The following is a 27,799-nucleotide window of genomic DNA, read 5'->3' as shown; positions in this document are numbered from 1 at the left end:
TTTTCTCCCTTCTCTCTTTGCAACAAGAAGCCTCCAAATGATACTTTCTTACTTAACTTTGTCAAATGCTTTTCTTTCCAGAATTTCTGATAGTAATGAAAGGGAGACCTGTTCACTTCAGATTCATTATTTCTTCTGGTTACCCTTTGCATGTTTATCTTGAAAATATATTTGATGAAATCCCTTAATTTTATTGTATGTTTTTCTGTTTATTTTTTATATTATTTACCAAGTAACAGGTAAAACAGTCTCATTAGTCTCATAAGAGAATTATGTCCTCTAGTTTGACAAATATGTTCAAGTTCATTAAGTCTTTTCTTAATATTCTGTTTACTGGTTAGGTTATGAATGAAATATTTATAGTAGATTTAGAAGTGTGTTGCTATAAAAACTTTGGAGATAATTCTAAGAATGAATTTTGAGAATTCTTCTAGAGATTTCTGAATTAAAAGCTAAAGGTAACATCTGGAAAGAGAACAAATTAATTAGCTACTTTAGACAAAGGATGGTCTTTTTCAAAATAAAAATTTCAAATCTCAATAGAAGGGAAATACTCCATGTTGCAAACTTTGTGTTAAATCTAGGTGACAGTAATTGGTATCGTGCTTTGGTCAAGGAAATCTTACCAAATGGAAACTTCAAAGTACATTTTGTGGATTATGGAAACATTGAAGAAGTTACTGCAGATGAACTTCAAATGATCCCATCCAAGTTTTTAAAACTTCCATTTCAAGGGATACAGTGCTGGTTAGTAGGTATGGTATAAAATGAGAAATTTTCTTAATTGTCTTCTGATACTTAGATTACATAAACTTCTCAGTATTAAATATCTATAATTTTAATATTTTGTATAAGCTGTTTTGTTTCAAAGAGCCTCAAATATTTCAGCCTTTTGTCTTAGCAATTTTGCTTCTAATAATTCATCACCCCAAAACAGTCTTGTGAGTTCACCAAGTTTACCTACATGGAAATTAATTACACTACTGTTAATGGTGGCAAACCAGCCTAAATAGCCAGAAATAGAGGCTTGGTTAAATGAGGATCCATATAGTGGGTAGTGAAAGTGTTAGTTGCTCAGTCATGTCTGATTCTTTGTGACCTCATGAACTGTAGCCTGCCAGGCTCCTCTGTCCATGGAATTCTCCAGGCAAGAATACAGGAGTAGGTTGCCATTCCCTTCTCCAGGGGATCTTCCCAACCCAGGGATTGAACCCGGGTCTCCTGCATTGCAGGGAGATGCTTTACCGTCTGAGCCACCAGGGAAGCCCATAGTGGGTAGTGGTGCCTATTTCATAAGGATGTTGTGAGGATTATTGAGTGAATGTTTAGACCATGGCCTGGCACTCAGAAAGTTCCACTAAATGTTTGCTCTTATTACACAGTCATTAAAATGTCAAATATGTGGTGTTGACATAAAGAGCAGTTCATGAATTAAGTGAAGGAAGCCAGTTATGCAGGGTAGTATTGTGATTAAGAGAACAGATTAGAACCACCTCTGCAGCCTGCTCACTGTGAGATCTTAGGTAAACTGGTTAAACTCTGGGCTTCCTTTCACTCATCTGGAGAATTATTGTACCTTCCTCAAAAAGACATTAAGAATAAAAGAGATAGAAAGCTTTATACAAAGCACTGAATAGTGCTTAACATAGTAATTTTTTATATTATAAAATTTTTATAATTTTATATTATTTTTATAAGCTTTTAGTAGTATAAAATTTATTTGTAAAAGAATTATGAGTGTATATGCATGTGAGTATTTCTATATGCACGTAAAGATTATGGAAGGTTGCATACAAAAATGTTAATAGTAGTCATGTATGGAAGCATTAGATGCTTTTTATTTTTCCTTTCGCCTATGTGGTTTCTTTTTACTTATTTTACACTGAGTATGATTTGGATTATTATTTTCAATTACCATGTTTTATGTCAGTGCTTCTTAAAGTGTGATCCCCTCCCACCCTACAACCAGTGAGTAGTATCAGTATGAGAACTTGTTAAAAACACAGATTCTCAGTCCCCACCCAAGACCTGCTACTTAATTGGAAACTCAAGGCTGGGGCCCCCAAATCTGTGTTCATCAGCCCTCTAGGTAATTCAGATGCACAGCCACATCTGAGAATCACTGTTAGGAAAATTAGGGTGTAAGTCAAAGTTATCCTAGAAAAATAACTTTTGGCTTCAAATTTAAGATGACATATTAAAATTATCATTGGAAAATTATGTGAAAGTATGTTTTTTTAAATCAGAATAATTGATACTCATGATTGTGTGTCTAAAAATGATGGCTTCTAGAAATAGTAATTTTGTTTTTGCCTTTTGGGAAAAATGCCAGGTGAAGATAAGTTAGTGAGGAAAGTCACAAAGGATCCTGAGTCTCCTAAAACCCAGCAGTGTATTTGCAGATGCATTATCTGCAACACAGGCACAGAGGATGTAGATGTATAATTGACTATTGAGAAAAGATACTCAAAATCACTGACCTGAATGGTAAACTTGGCAAGGGGAGTCCTGGATGTTATTGAGGCAAAAAAATGTAGCTTTGGGGCACAGAATTCTTGTTAATGCTGTTCTTATTTGTCAGGTATACAGCCTAAAAACAAACACTGGAGTAAAGAAGCCATAGCAAGATTTCAGACGTGTGTTGCCAGGATAAAACTCCAAGCCCAAGTTGTTGAAATCACTGAAAACGGAGTGGGGATTGAACTCACTGATCTTTCCACTTCTTATCCCAGAATCATTAGTGATATTCTGATTGATGAACATCTGGTTTTAAAAGCTGGTTCACCACATATAGACTTAGTGAAAACCAGACCTGTTGATAAGCATGACCTTCAGATTGAGATCCTGGAGCTTCAAGGTAACATTTTTAAACTGTTGTTTAAATTTGTGTTCTCCTTGGCTTTTATAGGCTATGAAAATTGCGCTATTTCAAGTGAAAGAATTTTCCTATAGAAATACCGTTAGTGGAAATAGATTAGTAATAGGTAATTAAAATCAGTTGAATGTTTATTGAATTCAATATCACAGTAATCAGTTTAATGTTTATTCATTCAATATCATGGTAATCCAACTCTATGCCCCGACCAGTAATGCTGAAGAAGCTGAAGCTGAACAGTTTTATGAAGACCTACAAGACCTTCTAGAACTAACACCCAAAAAAAGATGTCCTTTTCATTATAGGGGACTGGAATGCAAAAGTAGGAAGTCAAGAAACACCTGGAGTAACAGGCAAATTTGACCTTGGAGTACAGAATGGAGCAGGACAAAGTCTAACAGAGTTTTGCCAAGAGAACGCACTGGTCATAGCAAACACCCTCTTCCAACAACACAAGAGAAGACTCTACACATGGACATCACCAGATGGTCAACGCCGAAATCAGGTTCATTATATATATATTCTTTGCAGACAAAGAGGGAGAAGCTCTATACAGTCAGCAAAAACAAGACCAGGGGCTGACTGTGGCCCAGATCATGAACTCCTTACTGCCAAATTCAGACTTAAATTAAAGAAAATAGGGAAAACCACTAGATCATTCAGGTATGACCTAAATCAAATCCCTTATGATTATACAGTGGATGTGAGAAATAGATTCAAGGGATTAGATTATTGATAAGAGTACCTAATGAACTATGGACAGAGGTTCGTGACATTGTATAGGAGACAGGAATCAAGACCATCCCCAAGAAAAAGAAATGCAAAAAACCAAAATGGCTATCTGAGGAGGCCTTACAAATAGCTGTGAAAAGAAGAGAAGCGAAAAGCAAAGGAGAAAAGGAAAGATATACCCATTTGAATGCAGAGTTCCAAAGAATAGCAAGGAGAGATAAGAAAGCCTTTCTCTGTGATCAATGTAAAGAAATAGAGGAAAACAAAAGAATGGGGAAAAGCTAGAGAGCTCTTGAAGAAAATTAAGAGATACCAAGGGAACATTTCATGCAAAGATGGGCTTAATAAAGGACAGAAATGGTAGGGACCTAACAGAAGCAGAAGATATTAAGAACAGGTGGCAAGAATACACACAAGAACTGTACAAAAAAGATCTTCATGACCCAGATAACCACGATGGTTTGATCACTCACCTAGAGCCAGACATCCTGGAGTGTGAAGTCAAGTGGGCCTTAGAAAGCATCACTACGAACAAAGCTAGTGGAGGTGATGGAATTCCAGTGGAGCTATTTCAAATTCTAAAAGATGATGCTGTGAAAATGCTGCACTCAATATGCCAGCAAATTTGGAAAACTCAGCAGTGACCACAGGACTGAAAAAGGTCAGTTTTCATTCCAATCCCAAAGAAAGACAATGCCAAAGAATGTTCAAACTACCTCACTATTGCACTCATCTCACATGCTAGCAAAGTAATGCTCAAAATTCTCTAAGCGAGGGTTCAACAGTATGTGAACCATGAACTTCCAGATGTTCAAACTGGTTTTGAAAAGGCAGAGGAACCAGAGATAAAATTGCCAACATCTGTTGGATTATCGAAAAAGCAAGAGAGTTCCAGAAAAACATCTGTTTCTGCTTTATTGACTATGCCAAAGCCTTTGACTGTGTGGATCACCACACACTGTAGAAAATTCTGAAAGAGATGGGCATACCAGACCACCTGACTTGCTTCTTGAGAAACTTGTATGCAGGTCAGGAAGCAACAGTTAGAACTGGACATGGAACAACAGACTGGTTCCAAATAGGGAAAGGAGTATGTCAAGGCTGTATATTGTCACCCTGCTTATTTAAATTATATGCAGAGTACATCATGAGAAACTCTGGGCTGGAAGAAACACAAGCTGGAATCAAGATTGCCAGGAGAAATATCAATAACCTCAGATATGCAGATGACACCACCCTTATGGCAGAAAGCAAAGAAAAACTAAAGAGCCTCTTGATGAAAGTAAAAGAGGAGAGTGAAAACGTAGGCTTAAAGCTCAACATCCAGAATACTAAGATCATGGCATCTGGTCCCATCACTTCATGGCAAATGGATGGGGAAACAATGGAAACAGTGAGAAACTATTTTTCTGGGCTCCAAAATCACTGCAGATGGTGCTTGCAGCCATGAAATTAAAAGATGCTTGCTCCTTGGAAGAAAAATGATGACCAACCTAGACAGCATATTAAAAAGCAGAGACATTACTTTGCCAATAAAGGTCCATCTAGTCAAAGCTATGGTTTTTCCAGTAGTCATGTATGGATGTGAGATTCGGACTATAAAGAAAGCTGAGCGCTGAAGAATTGATGCTTTTGAACTAGGGTGTTGGAGAAGACTCTTAAGAGCCCCTTGGACTGTAAGGAGATCCAAGCAGTCCATCCTAAAGGAGATCAGTCCTGGTTGTTCATTGGAAAGACTGATGTTGAAGCTGAAACTCCCAATACTTTGGCCACCTGATGCAAAGAACTGACACATTTGAAAAGACCCTGATGCTGGGAAAGATTGAAGGTGGGAGGAGAAGGGGATGACAGAGTATGAGATGGTTAGATGGCATCACCGACTTGATGGACATGAGTTTGAGTAAACTCCGGGAGTTGGTGATGGACAGGGAGGCCTGGCACACTGCAGTCCATTGGGTCGCAAAGAGTCGGACGCAACTGAACTGAATGTTTATTGCAACAGGGTTTTATTGAACACTATACTTATTTTTAATGTAGTTAATTGTCAGGTAAACAAACGTACATCATACAGCTATGTATACCTTAAAGTTTTTGTAAATTTTAAGAATTAAATGTACTATAGAAATAAAAATAGACTATATGAGTGTCGTAGTTTAAGGATTCTTGTTATATAGGTTGAGCTTTTTTGTAATGCACACCAAAGTCCCTCATATTAAACAAACTCTTTTGTGAAAATACAGATTTTCATTTTCGGACTTTGGGAGTGTTGACATTCAGTAGAATACTAAATTTTATCTGTTTTATGAGAGGACTGTATTTCATGTATTTTCAGCCATCTCTTCAGCTAATCAGTGGAGTACAATAGAATTGCCAGTTAATAAAACTGTACAAGCATGCATTTTAGAAATCGCAAATCCAAACTTGTTTTATGCTCTACCAAATGAAATGGCAGGTAAGAAATCAAAGTTTGAGATATATTTATGCTAGTCTTTTAACTGTGGAATGAACTTACCTGAACTCCTTAGGAAGCGATGGGCAGAAGTGATGATTCTTTTCCACTTAGTGTTTTAATTGATCATAGTAATATGTAAGGAAAATTTGATTTTAAAAACAGATGTGAACACGCCCTGCATTAAGTCTCTATTCTGCCTGGTCTTGATCATCTGCAGCTTTTTATAACAAGGCAGTGTCCTTGATTACTGTATAATTTCTTGTTTAAAAGTAGGTACTGTCTGTATGGAATTATACTTACTAACCTAACCTTCTACGAGCATGAAGAGAATTTGAACTGAATTCTGTTTTAGATATGTTGAAAGAGTGCTTTGAAATCACTCTTTAATCGCAGTGTTACTGAGTTTTAGGAACTTAGACAACTGTTTTACAGTGCCTCTAATTTTGTGAAGAAGAGTAGCATATAAATGTTGACTTTAATTTTCCTTTTTTGTTTCATGAAAGATTACAATTCAGTCATCTCGTCAGTGTATTTGAGTTTATCCTTGTAGTTCAGAAGCTGAGTTAGTACAAGTTGGCTATTCAGAATAATTTGCAGGTACTTAAAAGTGAACTTTTTTGGGGGAAGTGATCAAGAATTGTGGTGATACCAATAACTGCTCTTAAATTTATTGTCCGTATTAGGAATAATCATCTTTAAACTGTATAGTAGGAAGCATGGGCTCAGGGTTATTCCATCCTGGCAGCTACATATGGTGTGATGAATTGGAAGTACTTTGTTTCATTTTCTTACCTACAACACACTGACAAGCATACGGAACAATTGCAAAGCTGTAGCCTGATACCATCAGCCTTTGTGGAACGAGCGCACTGGACTAGCCCCCCTGATCAACAAGTTAGCCCACCAGTGGCTTCCTGCCTGCCCCTCCCAGTACGGCGTCCCTTCCCCATGGTGTACCCACTGGTGGTTTTATCTGTTTTTAAAACAGAAATGTGTATTTTAAAATATACAGGATCTTGGGAGTTGAGATTTTATATACTTTGATAAATATTGGCACTGAAAGTTTCTTTACAGAACGTTTTTTTTTAAATACATATTTTAGAAGATCAGGAAAAACTGAGTGTATTGACGGCCGAGTTGTTAGAATATTGCAACGCTCAGAAAAGCCGATCGCCCTATACACCGAAAATCGGAGATGCGTGTTGTGCCAGATACACAAGTAAGATTCGTTCTGTTACCCAGAACAGTGTGCATTTAAAACATTAGACTAACAGTTTTAAAAAGTATTTAATTTTCTATTTATTTTATATGACAACTGGATCTACAGTTTCCCTCTCTTTTCTTCCCACTAGAAATGTGTCATAATTTTTGGTTAGATAAGTATTCTGTGTTCCGTTACTAGGGTTGCATAAAAACAATTCACAGCCTAGCCATGTAGTCACTATAAATACTTTTGCAGCCTTTTTTTGTTACTCATGTTCTGTATACTTTGAGTAATGATCTCCAGTCCTCTGCACTGGTATAAATTCTCTCCAAGAGTACTTTATGTACTTTATCAACTTTTGTCATAATTGTAGGTAGCCCTGGCCTTTTTGCCAGCTCCTATCCGGACTGCATGTCTTTGGGACCTGAGCTGTCCTCCTGGAAGTTTCGTGTCACCATCACGCCAGCCCTCTGTTGCTTGGATTTCTCTCCCACTCCCTCCTTGTTGCCAGATTATCTCCCTCCCTCATCTCAACTTGCTTTCTGGATCCCTTATTTTTGATTTACTCTTAATATTTGAGTGTATCTCATCCTCTGGAAGCTGAGCAAAGGTACATATAAAATAAGTTCTCTGTTATCCTTCATGTTTGAAAAAATATTCTACCCTAATAGTTTCTTGATAGCTTACCTGTAGGTAGAATTCCAGGTTGGAGATCACCTTCCTCTTAAATTTTTGAAGGCATTGCTTTTATATTGTCTTTTAGCTGCAGGTGTTGCTGGTGGAGAGGTAGATGTCGTTGAGGTAGATGTCACTGAGGGTCTCCAAACTTCGTACATATTTTTTTCCTTCTTTCTGAAACTTGTGGTAATCTCTTCATCCCAAGTTTTGAATTTTATGATGTGACTTAGCATTGGTTTTCTTTCTTTCTTTTTTTTTCGCTGCTCCACACAGCTTGTGGAATCTTATTTCGCCAACCAGGGATCTAACCCAGGCCCCATCAGTGAAAGTGGGGAGTCCTAACCAGGGACTTCCCCCAGCACTGGTTTTCTTTTCACCGTTGTACTGAGTGAGCTCTCAGCGGGTGGGCCCTTTAGTCTTGAAATACATGAGCTTTAGTTTTGAAATTTTTTCCTGAATTTTTTTTATTCCTTTTTTTTGTTTTCTGCTCTTTTATGAACTCCCAAGTATTCTAATGTTGGGCTTAAACTCTTCTGCTGAATTTCCTCTGCTATTTCATCTTTTTTGTTCTGTTCAAGAGGTTTCCTCAGTTTTCTCTTCCAGCCTTTCTTATCTCATTTTTAATATCACATTTTTTTTTTTGTTTCAGTAGTTTTTATGTTTCTGAAGTGTGTGGTTTTAACACTTCCTTGTACTTGTTTTAGGGATGGAAGGTCATTTCTCTGAGGATGGTCATATTCTTTTAATTTTCATGGTTTCCTCTGTCCTTAGCCTCTGTTTCCTTGAGATCCTGTTTGTTTGGTCTAGTCTTCTCTTTCTTCTACTATTTGGTCATCCTTTGCTGTTTGTCTTTATAAGGTGAGGCACTAAGAAGCTAATTGGAAGTTCCTTTGAGAGGGGGCAGAGCTTGTCTGCTTGGTGGGCTTCCCTGTGGGGTGACCTGGCGCTGCTGTTTCACTGGGAAGTCCTCACACTGGTGTCTTGAAGTGCTTTTGCTTGAGATGGTCATCTCCTGCCTGAAGTGCGTGACTTGCCTGACAGGGATCTCTGCTCTGCCTCATGTTCCCCAGTCCCTAGTCTCTCTGGTTTGTCCTCTCTGGAGAAGAAACTAGTCTTCTGCCTGTGCGTAGGAGCCATTACCTGGAAAGGGGGACTTTTCTAAGTGTTACTAAAACATGTAAACACAAAGCTGATCATAAAGCTTCAGCACCTTTAAAAATAGTTATTATGTGTAAGTGTGTTTATAAACTAAAGTTTATTCATGTGTCTTGGGGAAGGAACTCTGCTTCCACTATTCAGTCACCATCTCAGTTCCATCTTTACTCCTACTTTTGAATGAGTAGCGCCAATTATTGAGCCGTGCTTGCTTGGGGATTTGAAAGGTAAACTGGGACGCTTCTTGGCTTCCTTACAGCAGCTTCAGTTGAGCTCTGCTAAGTCATTTCCATTCATGTATCTGCTTCCCAGCTTCCCAACATTGCATTGTCTTCTCTCTTGTTCTCTGTCCTTGTGGTTTTAGTCTTTTTTCTGTTCAATCCTGTAACTGTCTTTTCAGTAGAATCTGCAATAAGTAGAGGTGATGCTTGTGTTTAATCTGGAATCCTTGGCATGAAATCAGAAATGTTGGTGTGAATTTCCAAGTGATGTCAATGTAACTGTGAATAACCATCTTAAGGGAGGAGGGCCTCATGGAATGTAACTTCTCACCCGAGACTCCATTCCATTTTTAGGTGATGATTGCTGGTACCGTGCCATTGTGCTGAGGACATCAGATGCCAATGTGAAAGTGCTCTATGCAGACTATGGAAACATTGAAACTCTGCCTCTCTGCAGAGTGCAGCCCATCTCTGCCAGCCACCTAGAGCTTCCTTTCCAAATTATCAAATGTTCCCTTGACGGTAGACAATTAAGTCACTTTCCAGTACGGGTGTCTGTGGGATTTTTTTCTTTCTTCTATAGCATTAAGTCTGAAACAAATGGGTATTTTAAGTAACTGCCCAGATTTCTAAATATCAAGGAGAGTTAAAAAAAAAAAACTCATGTCTTTTATTCTTTCTTTCATTCTCACAAAAATTATATTCAGTCATTCCATCTTTGATTTTACAGATTAGTGTCAGAGAGTCAAGGCTCAGAGATTCTGGTTGGCCTCAGGTTGCAAAGCTAGTAAGGAGCAGAGCCAGGACCAACTGGGGTCACTCCTCTGACCTCTCTTGTGGGGGTCTTTCTGCTTTGTTGCAGACTAGAGACGTTCACATGACACTGTTTTGGGCTACCTTACTATTCGTACTCTATCTATATCTGCATATTTATTCAACCCTTCAGTTGGAATTTGAACAAAAGGAACCAAAATGCTAAAGTAGCTTTTTATTCTTACTCCTAATTTCTTTACCTAGAGGTTCCACCAGATAATAACAGACTGCCTCACAGTCTACTTTGGTTTTGACTCAGAAAGTTAGAAAATTCTCTTTATCATTGTTTGCGGCTCCCATTAGAACAGAAGTCCACGCAGGCAGACATTTGTCAGTGTTCTGGCTTGAACACCTAAATTAAGTGTCTGACAGGGCTCCCCTGATGGCTCAGCTGGTAAAGAATCTGCCTGCAATGCAGGAGACCCCAGTTTGATCCCTGGGTCAGGAAGATCCCCTGGAGAAGGGATCGGTTACCCATTCTAGTATTCTTGGGCTTCTCTTGTGGCTTGGCTGGTAAAGAATATGTCTGCAATGCGGGAGACCTGGGTTCGATCCCTGAGTTGGGAAGATCCCCTGGAGAAGGGAAAGACTACTCACTCCAGTACTCTGGCCTGGAGAATTTTCATGGACTGTATAGTCCATGGGGTCGCAAAGAGTAGGAAACGACTGAGCGATTTTTGCTTCACTAGTGCTTGGCATATAATAGGGATTGAGGAATATTTGTCAAGTTTGATTTATTCGAATGCAGCAGCAGTTGTACATTACAGCATATGTAACTAAAGCTAGCTAAAATCAGTGAGCCTTTTGTTTATTATCCTTAGGCGATTAAGTTAAATATTATCTTTTAGGAACTTGATTAACTCTAATACTCAGGTTTTTTTTCCAGGACTAATGGAATTGAATGGAAGATGTTCTCACCTAATGATAGAGCTACTGAAGAATTTCATGTTGAATCAGAATGTAATGATTTCTGTAAAAGGAGTTATCAAGAATGTCCACACGGTATCAGTTGAGAAATGTTCCGAGAATGGTACTATCGATATAGCTGATAAGCTGGTGATGTATGGTCTGGCAAAAAACATCAAATCTAAAACGCCAAGTGCTCTAAATAAAGGTATTGTTTTTTCAAGTTTAATTAATAACAGATGTAAGTGTAACCAGATACAGATGTAATCAGTTTAATAGGCCTGATCTTTCTTTATTCTCATGGCTACGTTTGTTCCCTTTGTCATCCTCTTCTATGAATCCGGCAGTGGGGTACTGACTCATGTTGCCATCTCAGAGGAGCCTGGAAGGAAGCTGACCTCCCATTTCAGATTTTCCTTATATCAGGCTCAGCAACCATAGCATAGCATTAATGCTCTGAGCTTTCAAAAGGTCAAGCATTCAGAGTTACTTCCCACTTCCTTTTGATCCTGATCAAAGTGAGAAGAACCCATATACTTGAGACTGAGTCTTACTAGTTATTTCATAAGATGATTAGTCAGGCCTGATCTCCACCAAAAAGAAATACACTGTGCAGGATAGGCAAGACCCGAAACCTTGGACGGGTGATGGCACTCATTTGGTAGAACCCAGGACACAGTAGTAGGTAACATTAAAGTGCAGATGAAAAGTTTAATCCATCTACCCCTTTGTGGTTGGAAAGGATCTGCCCCGCGGGGCAGGCTTGTGTGTGTTCAAACTCCAGGTTTGTTTTTTTTCCTGTTCTCTTGAGAAACCTGTATGCTGGTCAGGAAGCAACAGTTAGAACTGGACATGGAACAACAGACTGGTTCCAAATAGGAAAAGGAGTACGTCAAGGCTGTATATTGTCACCCTGCTTATTTAACTTATATGCAGAGTACATCATGAGAAACGCTGGGCTGGAGGAAGCACAAGCTGGAATCAAGATTGCTGGGAGAAATATCAATAACCTCAGATATGCAGATGACACCACCCTTATGGCAGAAAGTGAAGAAGAACTGAGCGACTTCACTTTCACTTTTCACTTTCATGCCCTGGAGAAGGAAATGGCAACCCACTCCAGTGTTCTTGCCTGGAGAATCCCAGGGACGGGGGAGCCTGGTGGGCTGTCGTCTATGGGGTCACACAGAGTCGGACACGACTGAAGCGACTTAGCAGCAGCAGCAGCAAAAGAACTAAAGAGCCTCTTGATGAAAGTGAAAGAGGAGAGTGAAAAAGTTGGCTTAAAGCTCAATGTTCAGAAAACTAAGGTCATGGCATCTGGTCCCATTACTTCATGGGAAATAGATGGGGAAACAGTGTCAGACTTTATTTTTTTGGGCTCCAAAATCACTGCAGATGGTGATTGCAGCCATGAAATTAAAAGACGCTTCCTCCTTGGCAGGAAGGTTATGGCCAACCTAGGTAGCATATTTAAAAGCAGAGACATTACTTTGCCAACAAAGGTCCGTCTAGTCAAGGCTATGGTTTTTCCATTGGTCATGTATGGATGTGTGAGTTGGACGGTGAAGAAAGCTGAGTGCCGCAGAATTGATGCTTTTGAACTGTGGTGTTGGAGAAGACTCTTGAGAGTCCCTTGGACTGCAAGAAGATCCAACCAGTCCATCCTCAAGGAGATCAGTCCTGAGTGTTCATTGGAAGGACTGATGTTGAAGCTGAAACTCCAATACTTTGGCCACTTCATGCGAAGAGTTGACTCATTGGAAAAGACCCTAATGCTGGGAAGGATTGAGGGCAGGAGGAGAATGGGATGACAGAGGATGAGATGATTGCATGGCATCACTGACTCGATGGACATGGGTTTGGGTAAACTCCGGGAGTTGGTGATGGACAGGGATGCCTAGCGTGCTGCGATTCATGGGGTCACAAAGTCGGACACGACTGAGCGACTGAACTGAACTGATAGCTAAGAGGTCTAACAGCTCTTTGCATTTGCTTTTAGAAACGGCAGACAGGATGAACTGCTGCTGCATGAAGCTACAGAAACAGGTGGGTAAATTTCCCTAAAGTGAAATTATACTCCCAGCATTTTAAGGAATGAAATAACACTATTTTCTTTCTCACCCTCAGGTTGAAAAGCATGAGCAAATTCTTCTCTTCCTTTTAAACAATCCAACCAATCAAAATAAATTTATTGAAATGAAAAAATTGTTAAAAGGTAAGTTAAATTTGATGTTTTTTCTCTTATGCAACCCCCAACAGGACATCTCCAGTCGTTTTCTCGGGGCAGAGCACGTGTTTGGAGGCTGTGCTTTACTCTGTGGTCTGAGGATCAGAGGGCTGGCTATAATGATTCTGCCGTCTTCCTAGGTTTTGTTTGATAGCCTCCTTTTGACACTGCTTATGGAACTGAGTCCAGGGCCATCCTGTCCTACTGTTGCTTGACATAGAGAAAGCTCATGATGGTATGTGCAGGAACATGTAAGAATTGTCGTGAAGTCAAGCTTAGCCTGAAATTCTTTGTGTCAGGAGTGAAATTAACACTTCCTTGTACACACTTCTATGAAAATGGTTAGTACTTTTTGTGAAGAAGCTCTGAGGAGTCAAGAAAATGGGCTGCACTGATAGATTTCATTTCAGAACAAAGCATATTCTTCCTTCTTTAGCTACCGTGACTCTAGTGGTTAAAGATGCTATTAGTGGGTTTTATTTATTTTTTCTTTTTAAGTGAAGGCTAATTGCTTTACAGCGTTTGTGTTGGTTTGTGCCATACATCAACATGAATCTGCCATCAGTCATAGGTAAACCCATAGTGGGTTTTCAATAGTGGTTCCCTTGCTGCTGCTGCTTTTTTTTTTTTTTCTGCCTGGGATCCTGTGATCTAAGATGACCCTTGGAAAGTGTTTTGTGATGAGTAACCAGTTGGAACTTCTGGTCAAAACGAAGTTGTCCTTCTTGCCACTTTGAATTGATAGAATTTCATCTAAAAGCAAAAAACTTTGACTTAATTCCCACACTGTGGCAGGCTAAAGTGCAGTGTGTATCTGACCATTGCAAGTAGCTCCCGAGGTCCTCCTGCTCTCTGGGGCTCTGGAGTGTAGCAGCTCTTAAGGAGGTACCTACTGGAGCCACATGTATTCTCCACGTGGTAACGCACAGTTGTTTTTTGTTTCTGTTTCTGAGAAAGTCTGACTAAGTTCTAAGTTTACTGTCATTCATGCAGGATCATCTGTTTTGATTCTCATCATTTATTTTGAGATGATTTATTTATTTTACTTCACCCAAAAAGTTTTGGGTTACTTTTTTTTAATAAATACTAACGTGAAATTCCAACTTTCAATCCTTTTTATTGCTTTTATACTGACAGCTGTTTTGCATACTTGAGTTAAAATCGCAAATTTGATGATACTTTAAATTTCATAGATTGGGGAACATGCAATGACATGAACTTCTGGCATTTAGTCCTAGTGCAAAGTCATCATATTTTTAATCAAGTTGATTAACTTGTATGTGCTTTTATCTTTTTATCTGTGAAATAAGTATTTTTTTTCCCCCATAGGAGTATTGAGCGTTGCATATACAACTTCAGATGAAACCAGTGTTCTCTGTTTCTAAATATATTGAAGACATTGTGTTAAAAAACAAAAACAATGACAACACATCACCTCATTTAAAGCATAGTGGTTGAACTGGCTTTTCCTTTACTGTAGGGAGTAAATGCACATTTTTGACTACCTTCGAATACAGTGTCATGCCCTGAATTTGAGTAGTGCATTAGTTAAAAATCACTTTTACATCTGGTCACATATTTAATTTTCACAATATCTGGAAGATTAAAAGAAAGTAAGCCTCATTTTATAGATGAGGAAGTGAAAGCTCCAGGTGAAATGGCTGCCCCGATACCACACACACAGACGGGAAAGGAGGTCTTCTGACTCACAGCCGAGCTCTCCACGCTGCCCTTTGCTGCTCACCTGTAGCTCTGCTGCAGTGTCATTTAGATTAGATCAGTTCTGAAGGGCACGAAACTAAAAGGGTATGGGATGAGGAAAATTACCATACACGGTTCCTTAAGCGTCCTTTATTGCGGTGAAAGTATCGTTGAATGATTCTTTGAATTATTTTTCCTAGAGATGGAGAAAGTGTGCTTAGTTTCATTGTTTCATCATTTCTGGAGAAATGTGGTTTAATTGTTAGTAGTTCAGTTCAGGCACTCAGTCGTGTCTGACTCTTTGAGACCCTATGGACTTAGCACCCCAGGCTCCCGTGTCCATCACCAACTCCCACAGCTTGCTCAGACTCATGTCCATTGAGCCAGTGATGCCATCCAACCATCTCATCCTCTGTTATCTCCTTCTCCTTCTCCTTCTGCCCTTAGTCTTTCTCAGCATCCAGGTGTTTTCCAAGGAGTCAGTTCTATGCATCACATAGCCAAAGTATTGGAGATTGAGCTTCAGCATCAGTTCTTCCAGTGAATATTCAGGCCTGGTTTCCTTTAGGATGGACTGGTTGGATCTCCTTGCAGTCCAAGAGACTCTCAAGAGTCTTCTCCAGCACCGCAGTTCAAAAGCATCAATTCTTCGGTGCTCAGCTTTCTTTATGGTCCAGCTCTCACATCCATACATGACTACTGGAAAAACCATAGCTTTGACTACTTGGACCTTTGTTGGCAAAGTAACGTCTCTGCTTTTTAATATGCTGTCTAGGTTGGTCATAGCTTTTCTTCCAAGGAGCAAGCGTCTTTTCATTTCATGGCTGCAGTCACCATCTGCAGTGATTTTGGAGCCCAGGAAAATAAAATCTGACACTGTTACTGTTGTTTCATCATCTATTTGCCAGGAAGTGATGGGACCAGATGCCATGATCTTCATTTCATGGATTCTGACTTTTAAGCCAGCTTTTTCACTCTCCTCTTTCACTGTCATCAAGAGGCTCTTTAGTTCCTCTTTGCTTTCTGCCACAAGGGTCACCGCATATCTGAGGTTATTGATATTTCTCCCTGCAGTCTTGATTCCAGCTTGCGCTTCATTCAGCCCAGCATTTTGCATGATGTAATCTGTATATAAGTTAAATAAACAGGGTGACATTATACAGCTTTGACGTACTCCTTTCCCGATTTGGAACCAGTCCGTTGTTCCATGTCTGGTTCTAGCTGTTGCTTCTTGACCTGCATACAGGTTTCTCAGAAGACAGGTAAAGTTGTCTGGTATTCCCATCTCTTGAAGAATTTTCCATGGTTTGTTGTGATCCACGCAGTCAAAGGCTTTGGTGTAGTCAATAAAGCAGAAGTAGATGTTTTACTAGAACTCCCTTGCTTTTTTGATGATCCAACGGACATTGGCAATTTGATCTCTGGTTCCTCTGCCTTTTCTAAAACCAGCTTGAACATCTGGAACTTCACAGTTCATGTGCTGTTGAAGCCTTGCTTGGAGAATTTTGAGCATTACTTTGCTAGCATGTGAGATGAGTGCAATTGTGAAGTAGTTTGACCATTCTTTGGCATTGCCTTTCTTTGGGATTGGAATGAAAACTGACCTTTTCCAGTCCTGTGGCCACTGCTGAGTTTTCCAAATTTGCTGGCGTATTGAGTGCAGCACTTTTACAGCATCATCTTTTAGGATTTGAAATAGCTTAACTGGAATTCCATCACCTCCACTAGCTTTGTTCTTAGTGGTGCTTCCTAAGGACCACATGACTTCACACTCTAGGATGTCTGGCTCTAGGTGAGTGATCACACCATCATGGTTATCCAGGTCACGATCTTTTTTGTACAGTTCTTCTGTGTATTCTTGCCACCTCTTCTTAATATCTTCTGCTTCTGTTAGGTCCATGCCATTTCTGTCCTTTATTGTGCCCATCTTTGCATGAAATGTTCCCTTGGTATCTTAATTTTCTTGAAGAGATCTCTGGTCTTTCTCATTCTGTTGTTTTCCTCTATTTCTTTGCATTGATCACTGAAGAAGGCTTTCTTATCTCTACTTGTTATTCTTTAGAACTCTGCATTCGGATGGGTTTATCTTTCCTTTTCTCTTTTGCCTTTAGCTTCTCTTTTCTCAGCTATTTGTAAGGCCTTCTCAGACAACCATTTTGCCTTTTTGCATTTCTTTTTCTTGGGGATGGTCTTCATCATTGCCTCCTATGCAGTGTCATGAACCTCCATCCATAGTTCTTCAGGCACTCTGTCTATCAGATCTGATCCCTTGAACTTAAAATTTGTCACTTCCACTGTATAATCGTAAGGGATTTGATTTAGGTCATACATGAATGGTCTGTCTAGTGGTTTCCCTACTTTCAATTTAAGTCTGAATTTTGCAATAAGGAAAAGGGAGAAGGGAATGGCAAACCACTTCAATATTCTTGCCTTGAGAATCCCATGAACAGCATGAAAAGGCAAAAAGATACGACATTGAAAGATAAATTCCCCGGGTTGGTAGGTGCCCAGTATCATACTGGAGAAGAGTGTAGAAATAACTCCAGAAAGAATGAAGAGATGGAGCCAAAATGAAAACAACACCCAGTTATGGATGTGACTGGTGATGAAAGTAAAGTCCAGTGCTGTAAAGAACAATATTGCATAGGAACCTGGAATGTTAGGTCCATGAATCAAGGTAAATTGGAAGTGGTCAAACAGAAGATGGCAAGAGTGAACATCGATATTTTCAGAATCAGTGAACTAAAATGGACGCGAATGGGTGAATTTAATTCAGATGACCATTATATCTACTACTGTGGGCAAGAATCCCTTAGAAGAATTGATTATATTCTTTGCAGCCGAAGATGAGAAGCTGTATAGAGTCAGCAAAAACAAGGATCTGACTGTGGCTCAGATCATGAACTCCTGATTGCAAAACTTTGTTAGTAGCTTAATTGTAAAATTGCTGAGCTAAGAGTGATACACTTACAAAAACATAAAAGTCCTGAGTCGAGAAGATTCTCCTGGAGGAGAAGGGCAACCCACCCCAGTATTCTTGCCCGGAAAATCCCATGGACAGAGGAGCCTGGCGTGCTATAGCCCACGGGTCACAAAGAGTCAGACACGACTGAGCATGCGTGCGTATGTCATCTATATATAATTGTAAAATTGCTGAACTAGGAATAGTGTGGTTGTGAGAACATAAAACTGTAATCTCTTCATCAAAGAGATAAGTATTTCAGCATACAGGTTAGTATAAAATATTTTTTTATATTTGGAGGGGAGCATATTTGTGAAGGGAGTACAAACAGCTATACTGAACATAAAGCCCTGTTATTGCAGTGGTGAATTTTTTTAACTGGCAGATCTGACTTAAATGTGGAATTTCAGATTAAAAGTGAGTATCTGGTTTTCTTGTACATAAGATAGAAATTAAGAACCACATTGACTGGGTTTTTATATAAGGCATACTGAGAATCGATTTTTGTCTTGCAGAAACAGCTTCTCTCGAAGATTAACACTCATGAGACTGGAAACAGCAAAGGTTAGATTTAGGAGAGAAAGTACCGCGTCTTGTGTTTTTGTTTATTGGAAACTTTTTCTGTTAACGGCCTTTTATGTCTGCATTTTTATTTGCATATCATTCTTCTGACTAGATTGGATAGGTTTTTTTTTTCCCTCTAAATGCATCCTCTCAGTAAGTGTCGCATTAAAGATACACACCAACTACATCGGAGCATCGGGAAGGATACAGAGGGCCTGTCTAGTCTACACAGAGCTTTTTATTACTTAAAGGTGCTGAAGAAAATATGGCTCCAGGTTAATACTGGGTCAGTTTAGTTGTTAGACACACAGATTTTATTTTTTGGACTTTTCTCTGTATGTTTGATGTGTTTCCTAATAAAATACACCCTGCTCTCCCTGTCACAACCTGTCTCTTCCACATAATAAAAGTTCTTTGGTTTGTGGTTGCTCGGGTCTCTGCCCTTCTTTTCCTGTCCACTCTGAGGTCATCAGATTTTCTCTCTCCATCCTCACTCCGATCACTTTTCTTTCAGCCCTTGAGCACAGTCTGCCCTTGGGCTCTCACCCACTCTGACCAGGAAGGCACTTTCTGCTCCTGCCATCTGTAGGTACCTTTCCAAATCTGTGGCCACTTGGATTTTTAGTGTAGTGGAATTTACATTTTCTGAAGCACAAATTCCCGGAGCACAGTTCAGAGCTTAATGTAAAAAGCCAAGTTAGAGTCTATATTTTTCTTGAAGCACATAAAGACATCTTAAACTCTGTAAACTCACGTGTGCAGAATTACGGGCCAGCCAGCTTTCCTGCCAGCCCATAAGTTTCTGTTCGGGAATTTTTCTACAATTTAAGTATCAGACTGTGAAAGCCTAAGAAGATGTCATCACCAACACAAAGAAGAAACTTGACTGTTTTTGTTTGTTTGTTCTTTTAAAATTTACCTTTGCTGGTAATGTGTGTCAGCTAGATTAAATGGAGTTTTACCACATGTAACAAGTTGTTCAAATGTTGATATGCTTCTAGGAGATAAAAATTTAAGCTGCTGTGCCCAATAAAATCCTTTTACTTCACAGCCAGATTTCCTTTGTGTTCTTATCACCAGCAGCAGTTTTCTAATTTCCTTTTCTTATTGGCACATACTAGGAGCACTGGGTGCTTAGTTTGTTCATACTGTGTTCAGTTCCATCCACAGTGCAAATGCAAATGAAATCGATGGAATCACAGAACTGTCCTTCTTATTAATGGAAGTTAGGGAAATGTCACAGAACACACTAAGCAAAGCTTAAGTCAAAGTTCATCAGATCCCAAGGTTTTATCCTATGGTACAGACTGGAAATTGGAATAGAAACAGTTTAGATTAAATGCAGTTTAATATTACTTGATGATTCAGCTAGTCTCACAAATACATGGATCGAATATCTCCCAGATTGATTCAACATAGTTTCATACTGGACCACCAGATCTTGTTTTCGATCTTTCACATTCACATATTGAGTTCCAGCTGTGTGCCTGGCACTGAGGTAAGTGATGTATTTATCATCCAGCAGGGCCATGTATGGTCCGTCACATGCACCAATGCCAGGATTGGGGTTCCCTCAGAATACCTAGTTCACTCATAGATAAGTACTCTAGAGCTGAGACCAGATAATCAAATAAATAGTTTATTCCTTGGCAGAGGCCTTGTATATTGAGACAAATCAGATCCGTTTTGCAAGAGAAGAGATTCTTAACCACCCATGGATTAAGGATAGTGGGGGGAGTAGGGGAGGAAGACATACTTGGTATGCCTTGTCTTTTGGTGGAATGTGTTTTTATAGGGCTGCTGGAAATGTGAAAGTTTCAAGATTGTGAATGAGGGTGCGGGATAGTCTTAAACTCAAGCTCTCTTGCTCCAGAGAACCTGAGGATCATTCTCAGCAGAGCCCTAAACTGCCAAATTGTAGAGGAGAAATACAGTCACTGAGGCCTGCCACTCTGAGGCTGCCAGCCCAGGGCAATCAAGTGAGTGTGTAACTGGTGGGCTTATCGCCAGCACAGCTGTAGCTGCCCAGGTTTGGCAAATTGAGCTCTTCTAGGAGTAGCCCAATAACTCCAATACTTTGGCCACCTGATGCACAGAACTGACTCCTTGGAAAAGACCCTGATGCTGGGAAAGATTGAAGACAGGAGAAGGGGACAACAGAGGATGAGATGGTTGTATGGCATCACTGACTCGAACAGGAGTTTGAGCAAACTCAGGGAGTGGGTGACGGACAGGGAAGCCTGCTGTGCTGCAGTCTGTGGGGTCCCAAAGAGTCAGACACGACTAAGTGACTGAACTGAACTGACCTCAGCACTTCTCTGATTAAATTTATTCTTTGGCTGAAGTTTTCTTACAAAAGACAAGCTGAGATCATTGCCCCTAGGACCACAGGGTCCTGTCTGTTTCGGTGTCTCCACCAGTATTTATAGTTTCAGCTTTTTTACTTCTTAATCATGGAATGGAAATGTGAAATACCTCCAACCACAGATATAAAGCTGTCAGGACATCCAGAATTAAAATGTAGCTTCTCTCAAGTAAACCCACTTAGGCAAAGGTGTGCTGGTAGCTTGTTAACGAGTCAGAACAAGTAGGGGAGAGGGCCGTGAAATTCCCACTTTGGCCAGGACTTGGTCTGCTCGCCTCAAACCCCTGCTCTGTCTAGAGTGGCACGGGCCACTCACCACTTGTGGCTCTTGAATACTTAAAATCCAGCTAGTCCAAAGGAGGTCTGCTGTAAATGTAAGATACAACAGAATTTCAAAGACTTGGCTTAAAATGGGGCTTCCCTGGTGGCTCAGACGGTAAAGAATCTACCTGCAATGAGGGAGACTCAGGTTCAGTCCCTGGGTCAGGAAGATCTCTTGGAGGAGGGCTTGGCAACCCACTCCAATATTCTTGCCTGGAGAATCCCATGGACAGAGGAGCCTGGCGGACTACAGTCCACAGGGTCGCAAAGAGTGGGACATGACCAAAGCAACTAAGCATGCATACACAGCTTAAAATATCTCACCTTGATTACCTGTGGAGATGTTTGGGATCTATTGGGTTATTAAGTTCACTTAAATACAGCTACTAGAGCATTTACTATCACCTGTGTGGCTCACAGCCCATTTCTGTGGGACAGTGCCCATCTAGAGGAGAAACCATGCCTCCCTACCGAACATGCAGACCTGAAGAGTCCCCTGCACAGATGCTCATGCATTACTTATGCTGCTCTGGTTGACTGTTTTTTCATCTGGATGCCCAGTAAATATTATTGGGAGGAACAGATGAGTGAAAAAAACAAAGGCTTTTCCCTCTCTTTGGCGAAATTTGCAACACCAACATTACCCTGGGCCACTTTCACTGGAAGCTGTCAATATTGAGAGGGTTGGAAACCAACTGAGAACCACAGGGGGAAATGAAATATATTTAGAATTTTCTGAAGAAGGAAAGTGTAAAAGCAAAATTGTTATTAGTCCATCAGATTGACATTGATAAGAATAATGGGGGAGGAGCTTGGGAAAGAGGAAACAGGCCAGTCTTCCTGGAAGGCAGCTTGATAATACACATCAAAAACCTTAACTTGTATATATACCCTAGAGTGTGTGTATGTATTTATATACATATATACCTAAGAATTGTACATTATTCTTGCAGTTTACTCCAGGTAGTTACTGGGCAAAAACACAAATATCTAAAGATTAAAAGTTGATAGTAGGTTAAGCACACTAGAACATTCTAAGTGGATAAAAGCCACAGAAAGATGTCAAAATGGACAAAGAAAAGCTGGCTATGATACACTATACATGGAATGCTGCTGCTATTTAGTCATGAAGTCATGTTGGACTCTCTTGCGACCTCAAGGACAGTAACCTGCCAGGCTCCTCTGTCCATGGGATTTCCCAGGCAAGAATGGTGGAGTGGGTTCCCATTTCCTTCGCCAGGTGAACTTCTGACCCAGGGAATCAAACCCCAGTCTCTTAACTTCTCCTGCATTGGCTGGCAGGTTCTTTACCACTGAGCCACCAGGAAAGCCCATGCATGGAATGAGCTAACAATAAAATTTTGAGTAGACTGATGATGGAAGAAGGAACACCATAATGTTAACAGGGATTATCTCTGGGTGGTGGAGTAGGTGTGGTTTGTTTAACCGATTTTTTTTTTTTTGTAATGAGCACACGTTATGCAATGACACTTTTTTGATGAAGTATGGAAACTATAGATTATGCAATAAAAGACTTTTTTTTTGAGTGCTTACTATGCACAAGGAGTTGTGCCAGACTGAGCTATTTTTGCTTTATGGTATTTGATTTTAAAAAAATCAAGGCACCTTCCAGATTTCAACGAGGATGCTGGCCAAAAGGCCCAATTATTACCGCCCAACGGCAGTAACAGAACACACAGGTAAACAAAGGGCAACTGCCACGACAAATAGAAACAATGCCAAAGTCAACATTTTCGCAAGGGTCGAAGCAATAAATCCTGCGGAGTCCAAGGCGGATGACACAGAGCTCCCTGCTGCACATCTCGGGGCCTGGGAGACCAGAGCAGAAGTAAGTACCTTTGTTTGTCTCCCGACCTTGGCCAACGCGTTGCTTAAAAACGCGAGAGGCGGCTGCGGGCTGGCTTCCCAGCAACGCAATGCAGCGCCCTCGGGAGAGCGGCCCTAGCGGGGTCGGCCGGCGCCGCTCTCCCCACCTCCCCTCGGTGGGGAACACAGGTGTCCCACGTGGCTCCCGCCCGGGCGCCCCTCCCTGGGCTTGCAGCGCCCCCTGGCCCGAGCCGGGTCCCGCCGCACGCTCCTCGCCGTGAGTCCAGCCGGAGTGATCTCCGCGTTGCTGGAACCCCCTTTCTTCCCGGCGCTTGCACCGGAGGAGACGCCCCGCCCCCGGGCGCCCCTGCCCCGCGTGCAGAGACGGGGCGTCCCGCTTGGATGCGGCGTCGGCGCGGCGGCTTCTGTTCGGCATTGTCTGCGCTCCACCCGAGCACGGCGGCGGGGCCCGCACGCCTCTCCGGGAAGTCGGCGTCCCAGGCAGAGAGCACCTGGCGCGCCCCTCCTCAGGGCACCCCTCCTTCGGTCCCGGGGCGATCCGGCGGGGGTCTTGGGAGCCAGCGCGCTGCAGGCCCGACAGCAGCCCCTGCGAGTCCCCGGGAGCAGGTAAAGGGGACGGGAGGCGTTCGGTGACTGTGAGTGGAGGAGGGAACCTCGTATTACACCTGGTCGGCTTAGCAGAGTCGTGGAACCCCTAACCTGGCTTGCCTTTTTGAATAAAGGCTTTGGGGACAAGCCGACCCCTCCTTCCCCTCGTCCCCCCTCCCATTTTACAGAACAGATGCAGGTGTTCAAGTCACTCCTGCGTGGTTTTCTCAAGCAGCCCAGTGCCCCCAGCGAGGTCTCTGCATGCAGAGCCTGAGGGGGCCCGTGGCCCCGAGAAACTCGCCCTTGGCTTTCGGGAAGTCTAGGGATTTATCCTCCATGGTGATTCACCTGTTTGGACAACCCCCTCCCCCGCAACCCCACTCTGGCCCGCTGGTCCAGCCCGACTTGGCTTCCTGCACTTCTCCAGGTCAGAGCCCAGCTCTGTGGCCACCTTCTGGGAGGGGAGAGGGGGAGGTCTCAGAATTGCACCTTAAAAGCTTGCCAGGGGGCATGGATTTAAAAATTTAGTGGATACCCAGGCAGAAGAGAGGAGGGCACCTTGCTTCCCTTTCACTGTGGAATCAGTGGCTGTCCTGCTAAGGGCCTTTCCACCGGACGCTATGAAGTGTGTTTAGTATCTTGGAACTAAATAAATAAAATGTGTCCAATTTTCAATTTAGGCGGTCCTTTAAAAACAACCCCTCTAGAACCTCTTATGTGTTTTATAAAATGAAGTGTAAAAATTCAAGGTCTATTTTGCTTTCTCTGTGAGATTATATTAAGAAATGTTCAGTTATTGAGAGGAGTCAGAAAACAGAAGGAAATCGAAAACTCAGGTAGCACTGCAGCTGGCAGAGGCCTTGGGAGTTAATTTGTAAGTGCTTCTGGCTTTCAGTAGCTTGTAGCCGTTCTCTTCCTTAGACTGATGGGATGCAGAGCTTTACTGGATTGTTCTTTGCATGGGATATGCCCCTAACTCTGTAGAAATCCAGCTCAGAACCATCTCTTAATGTATTAAGAATTTCCCAGTCTGGATCCCCAAGCAAATCCTGGAGGTCCGCAGGGATTCCATCCTTCCTTCATCATACCTGTCTCTTTGAAAATCATCAGTGACATTTTTCTTTAAAGCCGGTTTTTTTGTCCATCACTCAGAGCTTGGAGTAGCTGTTTCCCTTCCCCCTCACTAGGCTCAGGTACTTGAAATAATTATAGTCAGACGCCCATGTTTTTACAGATGAGGAGACTGAAACCCAGAAATGGTGGAAGACTGCCCAAGGGAGAACGGGAAAGCCTGCCAGGAACCCTGGCTCCTGGGTCTGTAATGAGCACAGTCACTAATTGGCAAGTGATGACATTGAGGATAAACCACTGGTGCAAATGTAAAAGCCCTTTGTTAAAATGTGCCCACCAGGTGCGCATCTTATGGGGCGGTTTTCACCACATCCCCAACACCTGGGAGAGTGCTGGGCACAGGGCAGATACTTAATAGGTGTTATTGAATAAGTTAAGTTTCACGTCATTGTATCAGTGGAATGGTCAACACTGGGAGTGTTTTAGAACAGTGATTCCTCACCCTTTGAGCAGTAAGGAAAAAAAAAAGAACAGTTTTAATTGAGAGGACTGTAACAGAATTACTAATTTTTAATTTTATCCCACAAGGGATAAATTTTTTTTTAAATGCGATAAACCCCTCACATCATCTACAAAGCTATTGGAGGTCTCTTGGGGGCCCTGCATAAGAGAGGGTCTAGGCCATGCGAGACACCCCTGCTTCAGTATCCCAAGCCATCAACCCAAAACAGCTGAACACACTCAAAGGCGCTTCTTTTAGTTCACCCTTTCATCTTCTAAACAGCTCCAGCTGCTTACTCTTCCACCCCAAAACCACCTGCTGGGTTTCCCTGATTGTGATCCTCCAATTCCTAACTTCCCTTCCTGATCCTGGGTCCCTTCTCTTAACTGAATTTCCCGATCTCCACTCGGGCACCTCTGCCCTTGCCCAGAGAACTTTGGCACTGTAGGCTCATGGGATCCTGCAATAAACTTTCCAGGTAAATAGGGTGCGTAATGTCACCCCCATTTTTGAAAGAAGAAAATTGAGTGACTGAAGTGAAAGAACATACTTGGGAGGTTGGTGCTCAGGTCTCCTGACATCAGATCGGTGCCCTTTGCACACCAACTGTGTGCTGCCCGCATCTGAAGAACTGGGCCTGATGCCGAACTTGTGATTTACCAGCTCTTTGACCTTGGGCCCCAACTTCTCCAAGACCATTTTCACAAGTGTGAAAGTGAAATCGATCGTGTCTACCCTATAGGGTATATGAATGTAGTTATATGATGTTAATATGTGAAATGCAGTGATAATCTTTTAACACCATATGTTCAAAAAGTCTTTTACCATTATAGAGGACTCTCACACTTTCACTGGATCTTTACAATGCTGTCAGTTATGAAACAGATGAATGAGGTGGGAAGTTGGTGTTTGCAGAGTTACCCACCTGGTTAGAAGCAGAGCTAGTCTGGAATTCCATCTTTGGAGTTTCAGTCCTGTGGATGCACTTTCCAGAATCCCATGACAGTGAATTTAGTGGCTCAGATGGTAAAGAATCTTCCTGAAATGCAGGAGACCCATTCCATCCCTGGGTCAGGAAGATTCCCTGAAGAAAGGAATGGCTGCCCACTCCAGTATTCTTGCCTGGAGAATTCCATGGACAGAGGAGCCTGGCGGGCTATAGTCTGTGGGGTCTCAAAGAGTCGGACACAACTGAGTGACTAATATACATACTGACAGTTTCAATAAAAGATTTTCGAATACTATCAAAACAAGCATCAAAATCTCTTGGCAGGTACAGTGTGTGGGAAGCCTGTGGTTTGTGCCCAATCTGCCTCTTCTCCCCAGCCATCCAGGGACCCAAAGGGCACAGTTTGTCCCTTGTGGCTGATTTCTGGTTGCCAGACTGTTGGGTTCTGAAAATTTGTGATTTTGTTAGAGAAAGTATAGCATGCCCAGAACAACTTGTAAAATGCTCTTCATGCCTTATCGGACTAGAAATGTGTCAACCACTTCCCCTGACTGTCTGGGTCTGAGCCAAGTATTTTGCTAAGTGAACAAGGAAGATGTTTGTTACAGCAAAAGACCACAGGCTTCCTGGCTGACTTACCTCCAATTTGAAAGTCTTTTCTGGTGTGGACTGTTTTTGTAAAGGGTTCAGATTTCTGTTCTACTGATGGAGAGGAGGCTGCCAAGGGCTAATCTAATATTTGGGGTTGGAATGGCATTTTGTAAGGAGGTGGAAGCTCTCTGCTTTTTCACCCTGCCCTCGTTTCATTTTTGATCATAGAGGAGAAGGTGGGCATTGTCCTGCAAAACCGCCTTTAGCTATTGCTCGGTCTGGCCTTTCTTTTTCAAAAGTAGCCTTGTTTGGCCTTTGCTTTCTTCCTGTCTCTTGGGAAATGCAATCTCCGGGCAGCACAGAGTGTGATGTTTTGTGGTGCCCTGCAGCAAACCTCACACATCCGCTGCTCCACTGCTGCTGGTGCTGCAAGGAATCAAGATTTGAAAATAACAATCAGATAAGAAGACTAGGGAGTTGGGGAGGGATCCAGGTCCATGTGTGAGAACCCTAGAAGCCAGGAATGACGTGTGGGATTAGCATGAGTAATGGAATAGAAAGGAGCAAATGTGATGAGCCAGGTGTTTTGTAATGGAAGAGGCTTGACGAGGTGTACCTGGGAATGGAGGTTCTGTTTCTGCCCCTGGGTTGCAGACCACTCCCGTCTGCTTAGTACAAGAATGCAGAAAGTTCTCGAAATCTTCTCAAGCTATATGCTCAGGTGTGGGAGTTGCTGGCAGCTGATGGAAGACTGCCAACAGGTGGGATTCAGGGTGGCAGATTTTTAATTAGGCTCTGTTCCTCTGTCCTGATCCCCCAGAATCAGGAAGATGACAGATGGAACAGAACCCAGGGAGGCCAGAAAGGAGTCCGATATACTTATTAACTGTCTCACCTGGGGCAGAATACTTAGCTTCTCCCTGTCTCAGTTTTCCCATCTGTCAAATGCAGGATTGCTGTGAGGATTAGGAGAGAGAGGAGATACATAAGTATGAAGCCTGGTGTGTGTGTCATGTCCAACTCTTTGTGACCTCATGGATTGTATCCCACCACGGTCCTCTGTCCATGGAA

General features: G+C 41.8%; 2 protein-coding genes and 1 long non-coding RNA gene across 24 annotated transcripts in view; 2 read left to right on the top strand and 1 right to left on the bottom strand.

The window, feature by feature from the left end:
* Nucleotides 1–19,543, top strand: part of TDRD1 (tudor domain containing 1) — a 53,271-nt gene extending 33,728 nt beyond the window's left edge. For 18 of the 19 annotated variants that reach the window (XM_081538198.1, XM_081538181.1, XM_081538187.1 and 15 more), the window contains 9 exons: nt 585–755; nt 2,582–2,857; nt 5,940–6,059; nt 7,162–7,278; nt 9,672–9,839; nt 11,017–11,244; nt 13,039–13,085; nt 13,167–13,254; nt 18,445–19,543. In XM_081538198.1, coding sequence (XP_081394324.1) covers nt 585–755; nt 2,582–2,857; nt 5,940–6,059; nt 7,162–7,278; nt 9,672–9,839; nt 11,017–11,244; nt 13,039–13,085; nt 13,167–13,254; nt 18,445–18,467 — 1,238 coding nt within the window. In that variant the 3' untranslated portion in view covers nt 18,468–19,543. The remainder of the gene's footprint in view (nt 1–584; nt 756–2,581; nt 2,858–5,939; nt 6,060–7,161; nt 7,279–9,671; nt 9,840–11,016; nt 11,245–13,038; nt 13,086–13,166; nt 13,255–18,444) is intronic. The other variant, XM_081538270.1, reaches the window with a different exon arrangement.
* Nucleotides 19,544–22,701: 3,158 nt separating this feature from the next.
* Nucleotides 22,702–27,689, bottom strand: LOC145525371 (uncharacterized). Its single transcript, XR_014068148.1, has 4 exons — nt 27,624–27,689; nt 26,777–27,154; nt 26,114–26,351; nt 22,702–23,660 (listed from the first exon to the last, which is right to left on the bottom strand). It is a non-coding gene; the product is annotated as an uncharacterized LOC145525371 (long non-coding RNA).
* VWA2 (von Willebrand factor A domain containing 2) overlaps nt 22,998–27,799 on the top strand; it is a 65,902-nt gene continuing 61,100 nt past the window's right edge. For 3 of the 4 annotated variants that reach the window (XR_014068092.1, XM_081538051.1, XM_081538046.1), the window contains exon 1: nt 23,056–23,633. The gene's annotated coding sequence lies outside the window, so the exon portion shown is untranslated. Of the gene's footprint in view, nt 23,634–27,799 lie in introns of all 4 variants that reach the window. The other variant, XM_081538055.1, reaches the window with a different exon arrangement.

This window comes from Giraffa tippelskirchi, chromosome 2 (genome assembly GCF_054371585.1).
Source record: "Giraffa tippelskirchi isolate mGirTip1 chromosome 2, T2T-mGirTip1v1.2.pri, whole genome shotgun sequence".
Classification (NCBI taxonomy): Eukaryota; Metazoa; Chordata; class Mammalia; order Artiodactyla; family Giraffidae; genus Giraffa; species Giraffa tippelskirchi.
Note: the sequence above shows the minus strand (reverse complement) of the source record. Positions and strands in the feature narration are given on the sequence as shown.